The sequence below is a fragment of the Phalacrocorax aristotelis genome, chromosome 15 (assembly GCF_949628215.1).
Source record: "Phalacrocorax aristotelis chromosome 15, bGulAri2.1, whole genome shotgun sequence".
Classification (NCBI taxonomy): Eukaryota; Metazoa; Chordata; class Aves; order Suliformes; family Phalacrocoracidae; genus Phalacrocorax; species Phalacrocorax aristotelis.
In genome coordinates this window covers 1,857,170-1,872,071 of record NC_134290.1, presented here as the reverse complement: position 1 = coordinate 1,872,071, position 14,902 = coordinate 1,857,170, and the positions used below count along the sequence as shown (strand labels likewise).

The 14,902-nt window shown below is 47.2% G+C and overlaps 1 protein-coding gene and 1 long non-coding RNA gene across 3 annotated transcripts; both read right to left on the bottom strand.

Moving 5' to 3' along the window:
• Positions 1-382: 382 nt before the first annotated feature.
• LOC142064886 (uncharacterized) lies at positions 383-10,887 on the bottom strand. The gene is made up of 4 exons (XR_012663228.1): positions 8,571-10,887; positions 2,665-2,824; positions 1,998-2,071; positions 383-965 (listed from the first exon to the last, which is right to left on the bottom strand). It is a non-coding gene; the product is annotated as an uncharacterized LOC142064886 (long non-coding RNA).
• Positions 10,888-11,021: 134 nt separating this feature from the next.
• Positions 11,022-13,667, bottom strand: PLA2G1B (phospholipase A2 group IB). Of its 2 annotated transcripts, XM_075110630.1 has the most exons (5): positions 13,612-13,667; positions 13,029-13,149; positions 12,686-12,845; positions 11,824-11,951; positions 11,022-11,228 (listed from the first exon to the last, which is right to left on the bottom strand). In XM_075110630.1, exons 2-5 carry the CDS (start codon positions 13,117-13,119, stop codon positions 11,107-11,109), a joined length of 501 nt encoding a protein of 166 aa, XP_074966731.1. In that variant the 5' UTR covers positions 13,120-13,149; positions 13,612-13,667; the 3' UTR covers positions 11,022-11,106. The 2 variants fall into 2 exon arrangements, with proteins under 2 accessions (XP_074966731.1, XP_074966732.1); XM_075110631.1 differs by lacking the exons at positions 13,029-13,149; positions 13,612-13,667 and adding an exon at positions 12,929-13,022.
• Between the last annotated feature and the right edge of the window lie 1,235 nt (positions 13,668-14,902).

The following is a 14,902-nucleotide window of genomic DNA, read 5'->3' as shown; positions in this document are numbered from 1 at the left end:
TAATCTCAAGCTATTAATAGATGTAATTTTCCACACACCTAAAAGGAGATCCATCACTACTGGGTAACCATCCTTAGGGTGGTAATGTAAGACGTATTAAACCATTGATGGAATAAAAGACAGAATCTTGCCCAGTCTAGAACACTATATTTTCGACCTGACCTTCTGCATTAATCTACCACTCCCCTTCTGGCTACAAGGGAGATTAATTGGTGGGGTCTTCCAATTGCCCCAGTCCTACTCACCACATCACATGTCCTGTATTAATATTTTGACGGGAAGTGTAACAAGCAGCTGAAAGCAAGGATGCCAGAGTCATCTGCTAAAAGGCCAAGTAGCAAAGCAAGGGCAACCAACCACGTGATGCAAAGTTCTCTTCTGCTTTGTCGTTTATTCAAATCGATGCTAGGAGGAGCAAGTAAACCACAGAAGCTAAGGGATACTTAGGCACCCAATTTCTGCAGAAGGTAGAGGGAATTAAGACACTTAACATGTTTCAAGGTCTGGCTGTTACGGGTCAGAGGAGAGATGGCCTCACTTAGAAGCCAAACGAGGTAAGTCTAGGACCTCTGCCTGCATGCTGTGCTCATTTAATGGAGATCCCACTTTCCAACCAGTTAGGTATCTGCTGTTCGGTAGTGAAGAAAGCTCACAGACGTTACTCCATCTTTGGCATAGTACAGCTGTCCTGCTAAACAAAGCTGTTGCAGAAATCATTAAGGCATAGCAGGATCTCCACACACAGCCAGGGAGCTTGCACAGAGTGCTTATTTGCATAGGTTTGTCCATGTAGGAAGACACACGCCTTCATAGCAGAGGAACTGAGGCTGGGTTTCTCACTGTCTGTGTCATCTTCTGCACCATCTTGAAACTTGCATGACATAGGTGTGTTAAAAAGAGAGATTTCAGGTTTAGTGCCAGTAGACCTGGCATTTTGGGAAGGTGTGGGAGCACTGCCAAGAAGTCTAAAACAAAAAATAAGATGTTTCCGGTGAGGGCTTAGCATTAGCAATGTGACAGGTAACTAAACCTCCCACATATATCCCTGCCTGGTCTCCAGTTCAGCAGCTGAGCCTGTAGGAGCAGAGTCAGGGTGTCTCTTCAGCATCACCGATAAATGAGTCCTGTTATCCTGATCCTTCGCTGATTACACTATATGCTTTTAAGTCACTAGGACAATGAATTACAGTAAATGAACATTTACAGTAAATTTCCTGTGCACGGTTTATTATATGTTAAATGAACATACATACAACAAGTATATGAAGCTGAGATGAAGGAGTTCCTTTTTTTTTTTTTTTTTTTTCTGCTAAGCTGATCCAGCACTACTAAAATTGACTTATATTAGGGCAGGATCAGAGCACTTTACCTCTTAACATACTTCCCCAACACACCACTGAGAAGTAAGTTCGCTCAACTGAGAAATGCCAAAGCCTAAAGCTCCTACACCAAAAGCCAGATCTGCATCACTCTAATGCTGACTGACACCTTCCCCTGTCACTCCCTCAGGACTATTTGTGTGGGAAGACGGAATGCAGAGAGATAACAGCTATCAGAAGATAACTTTGTCATTGCAGGTAGCTAGCAAAGACCTATCTGGAGATGTTTGTGTTTCTCAGCTTACTGATGCAGTTACTGGCCTGGAGGGAGTTACAGAAACCTCCAGGGTTGAGCACTGTAGGACGCAAATTAGCCATGCTGTGGGAAAACAACAAACTCGGTAAAAGAGCTGACCTAGTGTTCAGCTTTATTCTCTCAGCCTATGCAGAATTTGCAAGGGAGGGGCGTTTTAAAAGGAGGATAAATGTTGTTCCTAAAAGACTAAACAAAAGAATGCTAATCTTTGTGTTACTGGATGAAACGAACAGAAAAAGAGCTTTACAGAGCCTGAGCAGTGTTCTCTTCCCCCAACACTAGGAAGGAAACACAGATCCTTTCTATCTACCTTGTCTGCTTTAAACCAGCCTTATCCTCCATATGATTCAATACTCTCCTACCTTTTCTGGCTCACTGTTGTTGGACCAGTCCACCAGTATTTTAGATCAGGTCTTGAAGTTATAGTTCTGGCCACCTATGGGTGGCAAAAGTACATATCAGACAACAGCACAAGGACAGTTTTTTTACTATGAAATTAGCTGAATCAACAGCTTATGCTCTCCCCTTCTTCTTACAGCTGTTCCTACTAGGACAAGCTCCTGAGGTTTGGATAGAGGAGCTGAGAGTCCCTTATAATGGATTTTTCTGCCGTTCCTCTGAAAGCGGGGTTGGAGTTACCCAGAGCAAATAAAAGCTACTTCCTATTTCATAGAACCATAGAATGTCCTGAGTTGGAAGCGACCCACAAGGATCATCAAGGCCGACTCCTGTCCCTGGACAGGACACCCCAAAATTCACACCATGCGTCTGAGGGTGTTGTCCAAGTGCTTCTTGAATATTGTCAGGCTTGGTGCCGTGATCCCTCCCTGATATTTGGCAAATCTTGCCTTTGTTTCTAGCCAAATTCTCAGAGCAAACTTTGCAATCAAGTCCTGCAGCCTGAGAAAGACATTTCACACACAGTAAGGGCAACACAGACTGCAGATGGCCCTGAGGACTCATGCCTGGTGGGTATGGTGTAAGTGCAGCCTCCCACATCTTACAGTCATATTGCTCCTATTGACAAACCTGGTTATTCACAGCTTCTGGAAAAGGACCGAAGACCCTGGGCATGGTGAATTTGGGAGGTTCAGGAACCCTGCAGTGAAGGTGACTAAATCTACATTCTGGCGTGTGCATCTTCCCCTGCGACAGCCTTGGATGTTGCCCTTTCCCAGTCTTCGCAGCTCTGCAGAGGGGGAGAAAAAACCAATGTATTTCAAAGCAGTGCCAAGTTACTGGTGTCCTCAGTCTATTAATTCAAAACCTGGGGCCTGGGCAGGACAGATGGAGTCTTCGTCTCACATAATCCATCCTAGGGCAGCCCCAGGTAAACAGCAACAGTCCTAGGAGGCTGTCTGGAGTCAATGGGAAAGGAACGAGGGGGGTCTCAGCCAAATGCCTGAAGTCAGTTTCTTATCACTACACCCAGCCATTCTCTGTGGTGTCTCAGTGCAGGGGTTTTGAGAGCTGAATTAACTTGTCCTTAGCAATTGTGTTTTTAGATTACAGAAACTATAACAGCAGTGAGACAGTAATTTACAATTTACTCGAGACTTTGCCTCTCCAGTCCTACTGGTCTGGCAATTTTCATCACTGATAGATACTATGAAAATATCTTTCAGTTGCCAGATTCCTCCTGGCTGATGCCTTCTTTCTGTTGGGACAGGAAATTCTGGTACATGGGCTGTTAAACAGCTTCAATTTGTTTGTTTCTAGCCTTAAAACAGAGGTGGATGATGTGTTTGGAATAACACCACAAAAGAGTCCATTAATCCTTTTCCTCCTATCGTATTAGTTCTGTGAGCTTTTCTAACTGCGAGGGTCCCCAACATGGGCTGCACAGCTGGGTGCTCTGTCACCTATGTACCCAAGTCCAGATAGATACAGGAAATCATGCAGGGGCCCCAGATGGACAATAAGAAAGTCATATCCGCTCACCCTGACAGGACAATTAGACAAGCAGGTAACTATTACTAAGGCTAAAAATAAGGGGGGAAGGGGGGGGGGGGAAGGAAGAAGCATCTTGTGTTAGAGGGCCTAACAGTATAGAGCTGTGACTTCGACACGCTACAGGCAAGTGGTTTGGAGTGAATGACTTAAGTGCTGCTTGGCTTTGCTGAGACCCAGAAAACATATGCAGCTTCAGCATATGCAAATCAGAAATGGTGCCTTTTTGCTAATAAAAGAGGATTTCTGGGACATTCTGCTCTTCCTTTATCAGAAGACTCTTGCAAAAACAGAAATGTATAGAGAGATGTAGACACATGCTACACGCAGATTTCCAGCGTGATCCCACATCTTCACATTGGCAAGGACCAAGGAGAGGAAAATCCAACAGGACTCCATAATACTAAAGACAATATCTGCAGCCGCTCAATCTGTGCCCCAGAGTTCATCATCTGACACAAATTGCGGCTGGTGGGAGAGCGGCAGTGCTTGGCTCCTCACTCAAGCAGGTGGCATATGACAAACATCAGATTATGACTCTCCCCTATTTAGCACTTGGCATGACAGAACTTAATTGGGTTTAACATTCGACTCCTGTGTCGGTGCACAGAACTGACCACGGCTGCAGCGAGGCTCCTCGTCTGCCTCTGCACCTACTACTTGTACAATAAAGAAGCTCTGCCTCTAGGGAAGGAAAGCTAGAGGATGCTCAGGAAATTGAGGCTATCACACAAGTGGGGTTAAGGCTGCCTTCTCACTAAGATGAGCCCCTTTGTAGCTTGGGGAAAACAGCACCAGAGCCGAGACAAGAAGCAAATGCTTTTTTGATGCGTTTTCACAGCTTAGCATGAAGGGGAATAATAACCTCCATTTATTGAGTTGCACACAGCCAAATGGGTTGAAGACAATTCCTAACATTCTGCCAGATTTATGGTGATTGGCCTTTTCAGTCAGAGGGAAATTTGGAGTTGTGAAGAGCTGATCAAAGAGGAAAGCTTGTTTTAAAGGGGATGATGAAACATGGAGCTTGTGACTCTTGAAAACCACCCAAAAAATGCACGAAATAAGTTTCAGTGATGCCCTGAAAAATGGAAGAGAAATCGGGTCTCTTACAAAGCCAGTTAATATGTTTCTCCTACAGAAACCTGCAGTTGCAGCAAGTGTTTTCTGTTCAGGTGGTGACAAAAAAAGGACACACAATACTGTGTCCAGCCCCAAAACAGTTGATCTGGGGTTATATCCTCTAAAAAAGACCAGAGAATGCCAGCCACCTTTCTGGTGCTTTCCATGAGCTCCTTCTGCAGTTCACAAGGGCAGCTCCCATGGCAAGAAGCATTCGGAAAAAGCAAGCAAGGCAGCAGGAGCATTTCAGAAAGGTGTGGGCTGAACCACTCCTCCCACCATCACCCTCCAGTGACCAGAACCCCATAACACTGCAGGGCCCTTTGCTCTACAGCTTGTCCTATTCTACTTAACCCTCTGCTGAAGTAGTCTACTAAATACTTTTAGGCTGTTACCAAACCCACAGTTACCACAACTTCACAGTTACAAAAACAAGACAGTGCTTGCACGCAGCATTTAGCAAATGAATCATCTCAACCACTTTATAGGGAAGGAGGTATAGGTACCCATAACGGACAGAGAAGGCCTTGCCCTCCTTTTTATGGCACATGCTATTGGTGCGCAGAAGAGCTGGAGTCAGCAGTAGTTGCCCTGCTCGTCGCTGCAGCAACACTACTGCTTGGTGTATTGGGGAAGGGAGCAGAAGTCCCTCGTAACAGCCTTTTACCCACCCTACCCATGCAGATACAGGGCAAGGGAAGCATGTGCTAGTTACAGACTAAAGCACAGAGAACACATAGCCTATGAGTTCACCCCATCCTCACTGCCAAGAGACAACAGCGGTTCGGGGAGGTAACCATGCACGACAGAGCAATTAAATCAACTGAACATTTAGGTTTTTTCTAAACCAAACTGTGCAGTTCAGCTCAATGGGGCACAGAGAACTGAGTATCTAAGCATTTACTCAGCAAGCCCTCACACCTAGGAGGTCAGGTTCAAGACCTGTCCGTGGACACACCGTTGCAAGCCATTGCCTCCGCTCCCTCACGTGTAACACTCTCCACCTATATTCAGTTCTCTTCACATTATCTTAAAAACACTTCTCCCATCTGTTAAGCTAGGATAAATTGCATGCTATCCTCTGTCATGAAGTAACTGCTGTAAAACAGCTGCAGCAGAAACACCATATCTGTATACAGTGGTATTGAACTTGCTCTTTTCTCTCCAGGTGGCAAAACAGTGTCTGGCTCTGGGAGCAAGTTCTACCAGGCGTGTTTTAATAAGACATGAGCAGTCTAACAGCGTCCAGAAAGTCACTGGAAACATCAGAGACAAGCTGGGTAAAGTTTTTACATTCCAGTCCTCAATAAACAGTCACTGGTCTCTCAAAATTACCATTAAAAAAAAGTATTCTGAGTCTTGTTCAGTTCTCCAGACTGACTCTGCCTTTCCAAGGACCACTCTCCACAATAAAATAGGGCAAGAGAGGGTGACCTAAGAGACATATATGGGTTCCCATTCCTATGCCAGCAGCAAGGAGCTTAGCATCCCAACAGTAGGCCCAGCCTTGCAGACCAAACGCGTGGCAGAATTTGTGGAGCACTCTCTTTAGCTGCTGGTTATTTCACCTGATACCAGCAGAGCAGAGTGACTGGCTTTGCAGGATTTCTGCACATCACAGACTTCTCCGTGCCTGGCAGGGTTGGCTATTCCCAAATTACAGCTTGGCAGGCTACAGGAGAATTTTGGTATTGTGCACACAGCGCAAGTAGCACAGTTCCTCACATCGGGGCACGCAGGTGGTATCCAAAGAGCTGCAGGCCAAGGATGCACTCCACAGCAGCTGGGCCAGCTGAGGGAGCTGGGAGGGACCTTCAACAGTCCAGCAGAAACAGCCGGTGCTGAACAGCAATAATTGTCTAATGTACCTGTACCTATATATAGGTATAGGCCAATATATACCCACTATATGGTCTAGAAACCAAAAATCAGGCATTCAGCTTGGAGCCAGAGCACCAAATATCAAATAGGAACTTCAGTTCCTCTCCTAACTTGTGGGAGTTTTGATACTGACTTCAACAGCAATAAGGTCTCACTTTGTGTGGTGGGTTGACCCTAGCTGGACGCTCGGTGCCCACCAAAACCACTCTATCACTCCCCTCCTCAGCTGGACAGGGGAGAGAAAATATAAGAAAGGGTTTATGGGTCAAGATAAGGACAGGCAGAGATTACTCAGCAATTACTGTCACAGGCAATTCGACTTGGGGAAAGTAGGTTAATTTATTGCCAATCAAATCAGAGTAGGGTAATGAGAAATACAACCAAAATCTTAAAACAGCCTTCCCCTACTCCTCCCTTCTTCCTGGGCCTCACTTCCCTCCTGATTTCTCTATCTTCTCCTCCTAAGCAGCACAGGGGGACAGGGAATGGGGGTTGTGGTCAGTTCATCACATGTGGTCTCTGTCTGTTGTGGTTTAGCCCCAGTCAGCAACTAAATACCACACAGCTGCTCACTCACTCCCCCCACTCCTGCGGGATGAGGGAGAGAATCGGAAGGGCCAAAGTAAGAAAACTCGTGGGTTGAGATAAGAACAGTTTAATAATAAAAATAAACCAATAATAACAATAATAATAATAGTAATAGAATGAAAAACAAAATAATGAGAGAGAGCGAGATGAAACCTTGGGAGGAAGAAAAACAAAAATCCAAACAACAAGTGACGCAACAGCTCACCACCCGCCGACCAACACTGCCGGCCCCCGAGCCGCAATCGCTGCCTGCCCTGGCCAGCTCCCCCCAGTTAATATACTGCGCGTGCAGTGATATGATACGTACATGATATGGGATGTCCCTTTGGCCAGTCTGGATCCACTCTCTTAGCTGTGCCCCCTCCCCTCCCGGCTTCTTGTGCACTCGGCAGAGCATGGGAAGCTAAAAAACATCCTTGACTAGTGTAAGCACTACCCAGCCCTAGCAACAACTAAAACATCTGTGTGTTATCAATATTATTTTCATACTAAGTCCAAAGCACAGCACTATGCCAGCTACAGTGAATAAAATTAACCCTATCCCAGCTAAAACAATGACAAAGCCAAAGTAATATTTTTGGTTAAATGGAAAGGTTTTGAAATACCTTTAACTGAATGTATTGCTTTTTGTACCTTGTCTGTGAACACTGTGGCAGTAAAAGGTGCTTTCAAAATGCTGGCTATTAATTACTCAGAAATGTTCGCCTGCCTATTCTAACAGACGTTTCTGCTCCAAAAGATGCATATTATTTGTGTCTCTTATCTTCTGGGGCAGCCAGCCCCAGAGGCAACAGGATAGCCAACAGGCGCACAGCAGATTCAAAGCAAAGAGGGAAACTTTGGTCGTACCGCCCAGGAGACAGGGCACCAGGCTTCGAAGGATGAGACCAGAGTGAATTCTCAGCCCTTTGATCAACCCAGAATGTCACATTGTGACATTCAGAAAGCCACTTCGCCTCACTACATCTGTTTTCCATAAGGTAATGGACATAATACTGTGGTCCATGCGTTTTTGTAAGGTATTCTGAGGACTGCTGAGAAAAAGCATGAAAGAGAGAGTCGATAAACAGTATCACTAGTCCTCCTGAGATCTTTCCTGAATGATCAGGAACAAAACTGCTTTAGGAAGGTGAAAGGCAGAGTCAAGCCAACTGGGGTTTAAAATCACTGTTCCAGATACAGGTGATATCTGCAATTCTGTCTGCAGCCTTGTGTCCTCTCCCTTCCCACCAAGGAAAGATACCCACTTATTACATTCTGCACTTTTTCCCTTCTGCATCACCAACTAGACAGTGGCAGAGATGAAGAAAAGCAGAGCTTGAGAGGAAAAGCAACAGGACAAGTGTCTAACATTGGTCTCCAGGCCCAAATGGCAACTGAAACATCGTCATTACCACGAGCATAGTTTGCTCTCTGCATGTCTCATCTCAGCTGGAGTACTTTTTCCTTCATCTCTGCAATGCCCATATAGTTAGAGTAATTCAGCTCTCCCTGCAGAGCCTGAAAAATCTTGGCCTAGAAAACAACAATAGAGAAAAGGAAGATAAGACACTGAGACTTCACTTCTGCAGCGTAAGCCCACAGAGCCACCATCCCTCCAGCTTCTCACACTCCAGCTGCCACAGCTGTGGTGCTGCACAGGGCTTCAGAGCTCCCATGCTTGTTGCACACAGCAATACCTTGTATTTCAGGTACTGTGCTTGGAACAGAAATACAGACCAGCATGGCAGAAGACCTTCACATATACTTTTCACTCCCCATAAGCTGGCAGTAAGTCTGTCTAAGCAGTACTAGTCTGCTCTTAGACTCTGCTTTCCACAACGTTCCTCAAAGCCCTAAAGAGCAGCTTTGCAACAGCACAAATGGTTCAACACCCCCTGCCTCCACTCTTGCCTGGGGCCTGCAGCTTCATGTATGCAGGAAGATTCCCTATATACTGGGATCACTCAGGGGGCTGTTTAAATCTACTGTTAGGTCTTTCCTACCGCCAAAGTGGCATGGCAATGAGACGCGTGATCAAGGGACCAAACATAAGCACAGGCTTATAAAAACCTGTATGGAGTAAGACAGCTATAGAATGAATTAGTGGCCTTCACCTAACCATTGAGGTTATCCAGGGAATGCTAGCATGCCCCAAATGCAGGATGCCAGGAGTAGATATAATACTCACCTCAAACCTACAGAGTTCCTAGTACAGGGAAAATTTATACCAACAATTTCTGAAATGCTTCCAGTTGCACCCCAGCTCTCTTCCCTGCTTGTGAAGATATAGCTCAAAAGTACAGTGTTTCTTCTAGATAGTGATGGTATTTTACGTTGTTCTTTACAGTGGGATTTGTTATTTATCACACTACAAAGGGATTTCAGTAACATTTACATGTACTTAGGACCTTTCTGCTTTAGAAACAATAATTTCAAAATCAAAGCCTGATGTGAAGACAAATCAAAGCCAAAGTGTGAGGACAGGAGGGCTCATATTGCACTTCCAGCCCTAGGAATGATTCATCTTAGCTCTATGATGGGAGTGCATCTGGGATCCTCAGGATTTCTGTGAAGGACCCCAAGAGCACAACGTTTCCAGAAAACTCATGTACACAAACACTTGAGGAAAAATAAGCAACAGCTCTTGATACAAAACTAGGGCTCAATCTGCCTTAAGATGGAGTATATGGCTTAGACACACACTCTTCTTTGGTTTTTTCTTTTTAGAGAAAGAACAAAATGTAACTCACTATCCTATCTCATTATTAACCTAATACCCTCAAAGATCCAGTGACCTTCACTAGGACGGTATTGCAAGTACATTCAAATAAGGTATTAAGCCGGCTTCTTCCTTCTCCTTCTCTTTCTGCTTTTTCAACACCCTCTTGCGGATCCATGGGTTCTGCTCCATGCCTGAGTACAGTTCATGCAGGTATCGCTGAGTGTAAAAGACTGCTCCTCAAAGTCTTCTCAGGAAATCAGCTTGCAAAATGATATACTGAGGGGATCCTCGTTGTCAGACTCATCCAAGATCTGCATTCTGTACCTGATCAGAGATGACACAACAGGCTGTATGCCTTCTGCGGGCTGGTGGAGGCAAGATTGCTGTTCCGTGGTGATGAACCAGGGCCTTCCTCCTGCCCTGTCAGCAAACAGGGACACGAGCAGGCCCAACCACAGGAGCTCACCAGCACCCCCCCAAGAGCCTCTGCCAGTAAAAGTGCCTCCGTAGCACAACAGCAGCAAGCCTGGGTGGAAGCGCTGGCACAGGACCCTGTCAGGACAGGAAAACTGGGGCAGAGACTGACCCTCAGAGGGGCTCCTCTGACAGCCTCCTGACTTCCAGGTCAAGGTTACCTCTTCCCCTCTAGCTCCAGACCAGGATCAGTGCTAGGCAGACGGCCTCCCCAGGGTAAGCACAGATGGGTCTCTCGGAGCAGCGAAGAGCCAGGCAAACAGCTCAAGCCCCTCACGCAGCCACGCCCCGAGGGCCACGCACCCACGAGAGGGGCAACTGCCCCGTAGCCAACCGTGTGCAGTCTGAGGAGCAGTGCCTCTCCTCCTCGCTCACCGGGAAGGTGACGAAGGGCAGGAAGGGCCCCCGTGAGGCGACCCAGGAGGCAGCGATCCGCAGCTCAGCCTCCGGCAGACCGCCGGCACCTGAGGGGGCAGAGCGGGCCCGCGCCCGCAAGGCGAGGAGGAGAGGGGAGGGGCCTCCCCGCCCCCGCCGCTTCCCAGGGCCAATCACAGAAGGCGGAGGCGGGGGCGCAGCACGCGCCGCATGGGCTGCCGGCGGAGGGGGCGGGGCCCGCCCTCCCCTCGCGCCCCGCCCGCCATTCAGCTCGGCGCAGGGAACCGGAGGGAGGCGGCGGGTCCTTGCTAGGCTTTTATTAGTGAGGGGCCGCCGCCGGCCTCTTGCCGCCCTGAGGGGCAGGAGGGCGGCGACGACTATTTGCAGTATTTTTCGATGTCCAGTTTGTGGTGCTCGGGGTTGTAGGGCGCCTTGGCAAAGCACAGAGCGGCGGCGCGGTCACAGTTGCAGACGAACATCTCGCACTCGTCGTTGTCGCCTGGAGGAGAGAGCGGGAGCGGTCAGACCCGCAGCTCCATCACCGGGCGTGGCAGTGGCTCGGGGAGCTGCTCCCGTTGCCGTGGTTTTGCGGGTGTATGTGCTCCTCCCCGCTAACCCTCTGCCCCCAAAGCTGTGTGCTCCAGCCCAGCCATCTCCTTGCTCCTTCCTTCCCTCCCTGCAGTTCTGTTTGGCAGCCTCTCTGCTACCTATCTCCATTCCAGAGCCCTAAAAAAGCTCCGCCATTACATTAGATATGCCCAGCAGAAGCTGCCTAACACTTCCTAGTCAGCACGCTGGTCTCTTAAATACTGCCATTAAAGGGACTCCCAGAAAAGTACCACAGGGACTCAATCCCCTGAAGAGGTGACAGGCTTCCCTACATACTGCAATACCGTATACCTTTCATAAATGTTAAATTGTGTGCTATATGGAGAATATTCACTCCAGTGCCTGTGTGAGGTGCCCCGTTTCTGACAGCCAGCCCCGCTGGAAGGGACTTGCACCGCGCCTTCCTGCCACAAAATCACCGAGTGTAATGCAGCCCCGTTCCCCGCAGTGATATTTGAAGTGGAGCGACGCGGAAGTGGACATACTGTTACACGTAATCTGCCCACTGGAGCAGGTGAAGCTGTATGGCTTTGTGTAGGGGTTGTCCACAATGTGTCTGCATGATTCTAGTCTCTTTGCCTGTGCGTAGCAGTGATCATGTACTTCACAGCACCTGGGAAATGGAGGAAAAGGCCAGAAAATACCATAAATGCAAACTCAGCTGACCTGTAAGACATGTAAATACACTAGTATTCCTTTGACAAGGCACTGAACAACAGAAAAAAGACACCCAGTGATAAGAGAGCAGACATGAAGGCCCTCAGAGGGACACAGTTCTGCCAGCTAATGGTCCAAGAGGCATCTGGTACGCATACTTACTGGAGCATCTTCACACAGTTGTCCACTGGGGACAGGGAAAGAAAAGACAGCATTTACCCTCCACCCCCTGTCAGTGCCCGGTAGCTGAAGAACCAACAGCTGACACAATTTACTGCGCCTTGGCCATCAGTCTTTTGTGATCTCTAAACTGCCCAAGCCAGTTCTTAGAATTTTGCAGATCAGTCCTGCATGTGTTGATGGTCGTGCGCTGGGCAGCGTGCTCAGAGCTGCGTCCAGCCTGCTGGCACAGCACTGATGTGGAAAAAAACAATGGAACAAGTGCAGTTTAGCTGCACAGAAGAGAAAACAGAGTTGTTGGGATTATATTTTATCTTTGTAATAAGGCATCAAGGTGTGATATTACACATCATTTTTTCCTTGAATCATTCTTTGAGAGAAAGCTTCATTCACAGCAGCTGGAGAGGTCTGTGGACATTCATAGGCAGGGCTAGCTAAGACAAAGCTGGCATGCAGAACCAGGAAAGCACAGGCAAGGAAAGAGGTTTGTAAAAGCAGGGTCTTATAAACCTGTCAAGCTCGTCCACTGGAGTCCCGCTGCCTCCAAAGCCGCAGTAGCAGCCGTAGTCAGCAAATTGCAGCAGAGGGTAGCTGTTCGGGATAGTGCACTTGATCATGCTGCGAAACCCCCACATGGCTCGGCTTGAGTCAGCAGCGCTGGCTGCACCCACTGAGAAGAGATGCAAAGGTTAGAGTTAGGCATGGCATTACCGGTCCCAGGGCTGCTGGGGTAGGGGGGTGCCACCTACACACCAGAGAGCAGGAAAAGCAGGGCCAGGGAATTCATTCTCAGAGGACTTGACAGAGCGTCTGGTGCTAAAGGAAAATGCAGCTTTTTATACAAGAAGCTTACCTTGACGTGGGTGTAAGATAAACAAGCCAATATTTATGTTACTAAATGCAGACTTCTTCCATCGGAATCCATGGACTGCAGGGTGTGCCATGACCAGTTGAAGGCCAGTGCAGTTAAATCTCTGAAAGCCAGGAAGGCAAATATTTGCTCTCTAGATTTTTGCTACTAAATTCTTTTAATCCTACTATTAGAAGCCAGCCTGAAAGATCTGGACATTTTTCAGGGCTGGCACACTAATATCCACCCTACTAATACAGGCATCCTCTTTTTATGGTATCCCACTTATTAATCCTGCTTCTCTTTGTGGATTCTCTTGGCCTAATTCAGAGAATAAGGTACAGGTCACCCACTCGCCCCAAATGACCTGTGGCATGAGCTGAACTGAAAAAAACTTGAAGCTGTTTTTGACTTTGAAACCATAGAGGAGAAGGTGGTACTAGGCAAGAAATAGGAGCCAAGCAACCTGGAAAGCCTCCGCACCTGGCTTAAACAAGGAATGGTGTCTGTTTTTACGTGACCTTAAGGGAGTTGCACTGGAAATCATAGAATCACAGAATGGTTTGGGTTGGAAGTTTCAACATACACAGCAGACTTCAGGGGCTCAGAGACAGCAGTTTCTCCTTCTCCAGCACCGAAGCAGAACCCAGCTAGGCCCTTTGGTTCTCTATGCCAAGGTATGAGGTGAGTTGGGAACCTTGAAATAAGATCAAAAAATGGGTAAGAAAAAGCTTCCTGGAGTCAGCTAGGGTAAGTCCAAAATACCGCACTCATAGTGACACCCCAGAGGCTCCAATGCTGGCAGGGCTACAGGTCTGGCATTTTTACACACTCAGGATACAGATCCTGGACTGCTCACTTGATAGCAAGTCTGCATTTCATAGAATCATAGAATGTCCTGAGTTGGAAGGGACCCACAGGATCGTCAACTCCAGCTCCCGACCCTGCACAGGACAACCCCAAAATTCAGACCATATCTCTGAGGGCTTTGATTTATTTCTAAAGCACCGAGCAAGCCTTCAATTTTCAAGAGCAGAGGAAGAGGCAAAGCCTACCTTCCCACAATAGCCTAATATGCCAGCATGCTTATTCAGGAATCTTAAGGCTCAGCACACTTCAGTAGGTTCAAATGCACATTTCTATAAGGGACAATGAGGACATCTTCCTCCTTATAGTGGCTGAGACTATGCCAGGGTGCCCACGGTATACATAGGATGTTGACGTATCCGTAGGACACCTAGTTAAAGGTAGACACACTGATGAACAACCAGAACTATTCTGACTTCTTTGGTCTCTGACAAGCTCTCTGATTCTCTGGGATTCCCTGCTCACAGGTTAGCTAAAGCCAAACAGATGCTGAGTTACAGATTCAGGTCCTGTGTCCCAACAGTGAGAATACTGAGCGAACATTAAAGGCTGATGTAAAGGACAGCCCGCACCACAGTTAGTTCAGAAACAAGGATTTAATCTTTTGCCCACAGATCCGTCCACTGACTTTTCCTTCAATAACCATTTAAGTGTTTTCTTTCTCCTTTGCTACTTTGGCCACCGTTACTGTTTATTATTCCTCTGTTCTGTTACCTGTGAACCTCCATGGTTCCTTTTCCCCCACTTCTCGATGTCTGATTTATTATTGATGCTGCCAAAAAAACTTCCAAAAACTGGCTTTTTAAAGTTCCCAATCAAAAATACTGTCATATGCTGGACTTCATACATTTTCATTCAAGAGGATCACAAAGTGTGGGAAAGTGAGCCTGTGAGCGTTACAAGAGTGCCTCATGAGAAAAATCCCAGCAGGGTAAAGATTTTTCTGCCAATGCTATTTTTGGTTTCCCCCAACCTGTGCTGAATACAAAGCCACTAATCCTCAGCGTGCT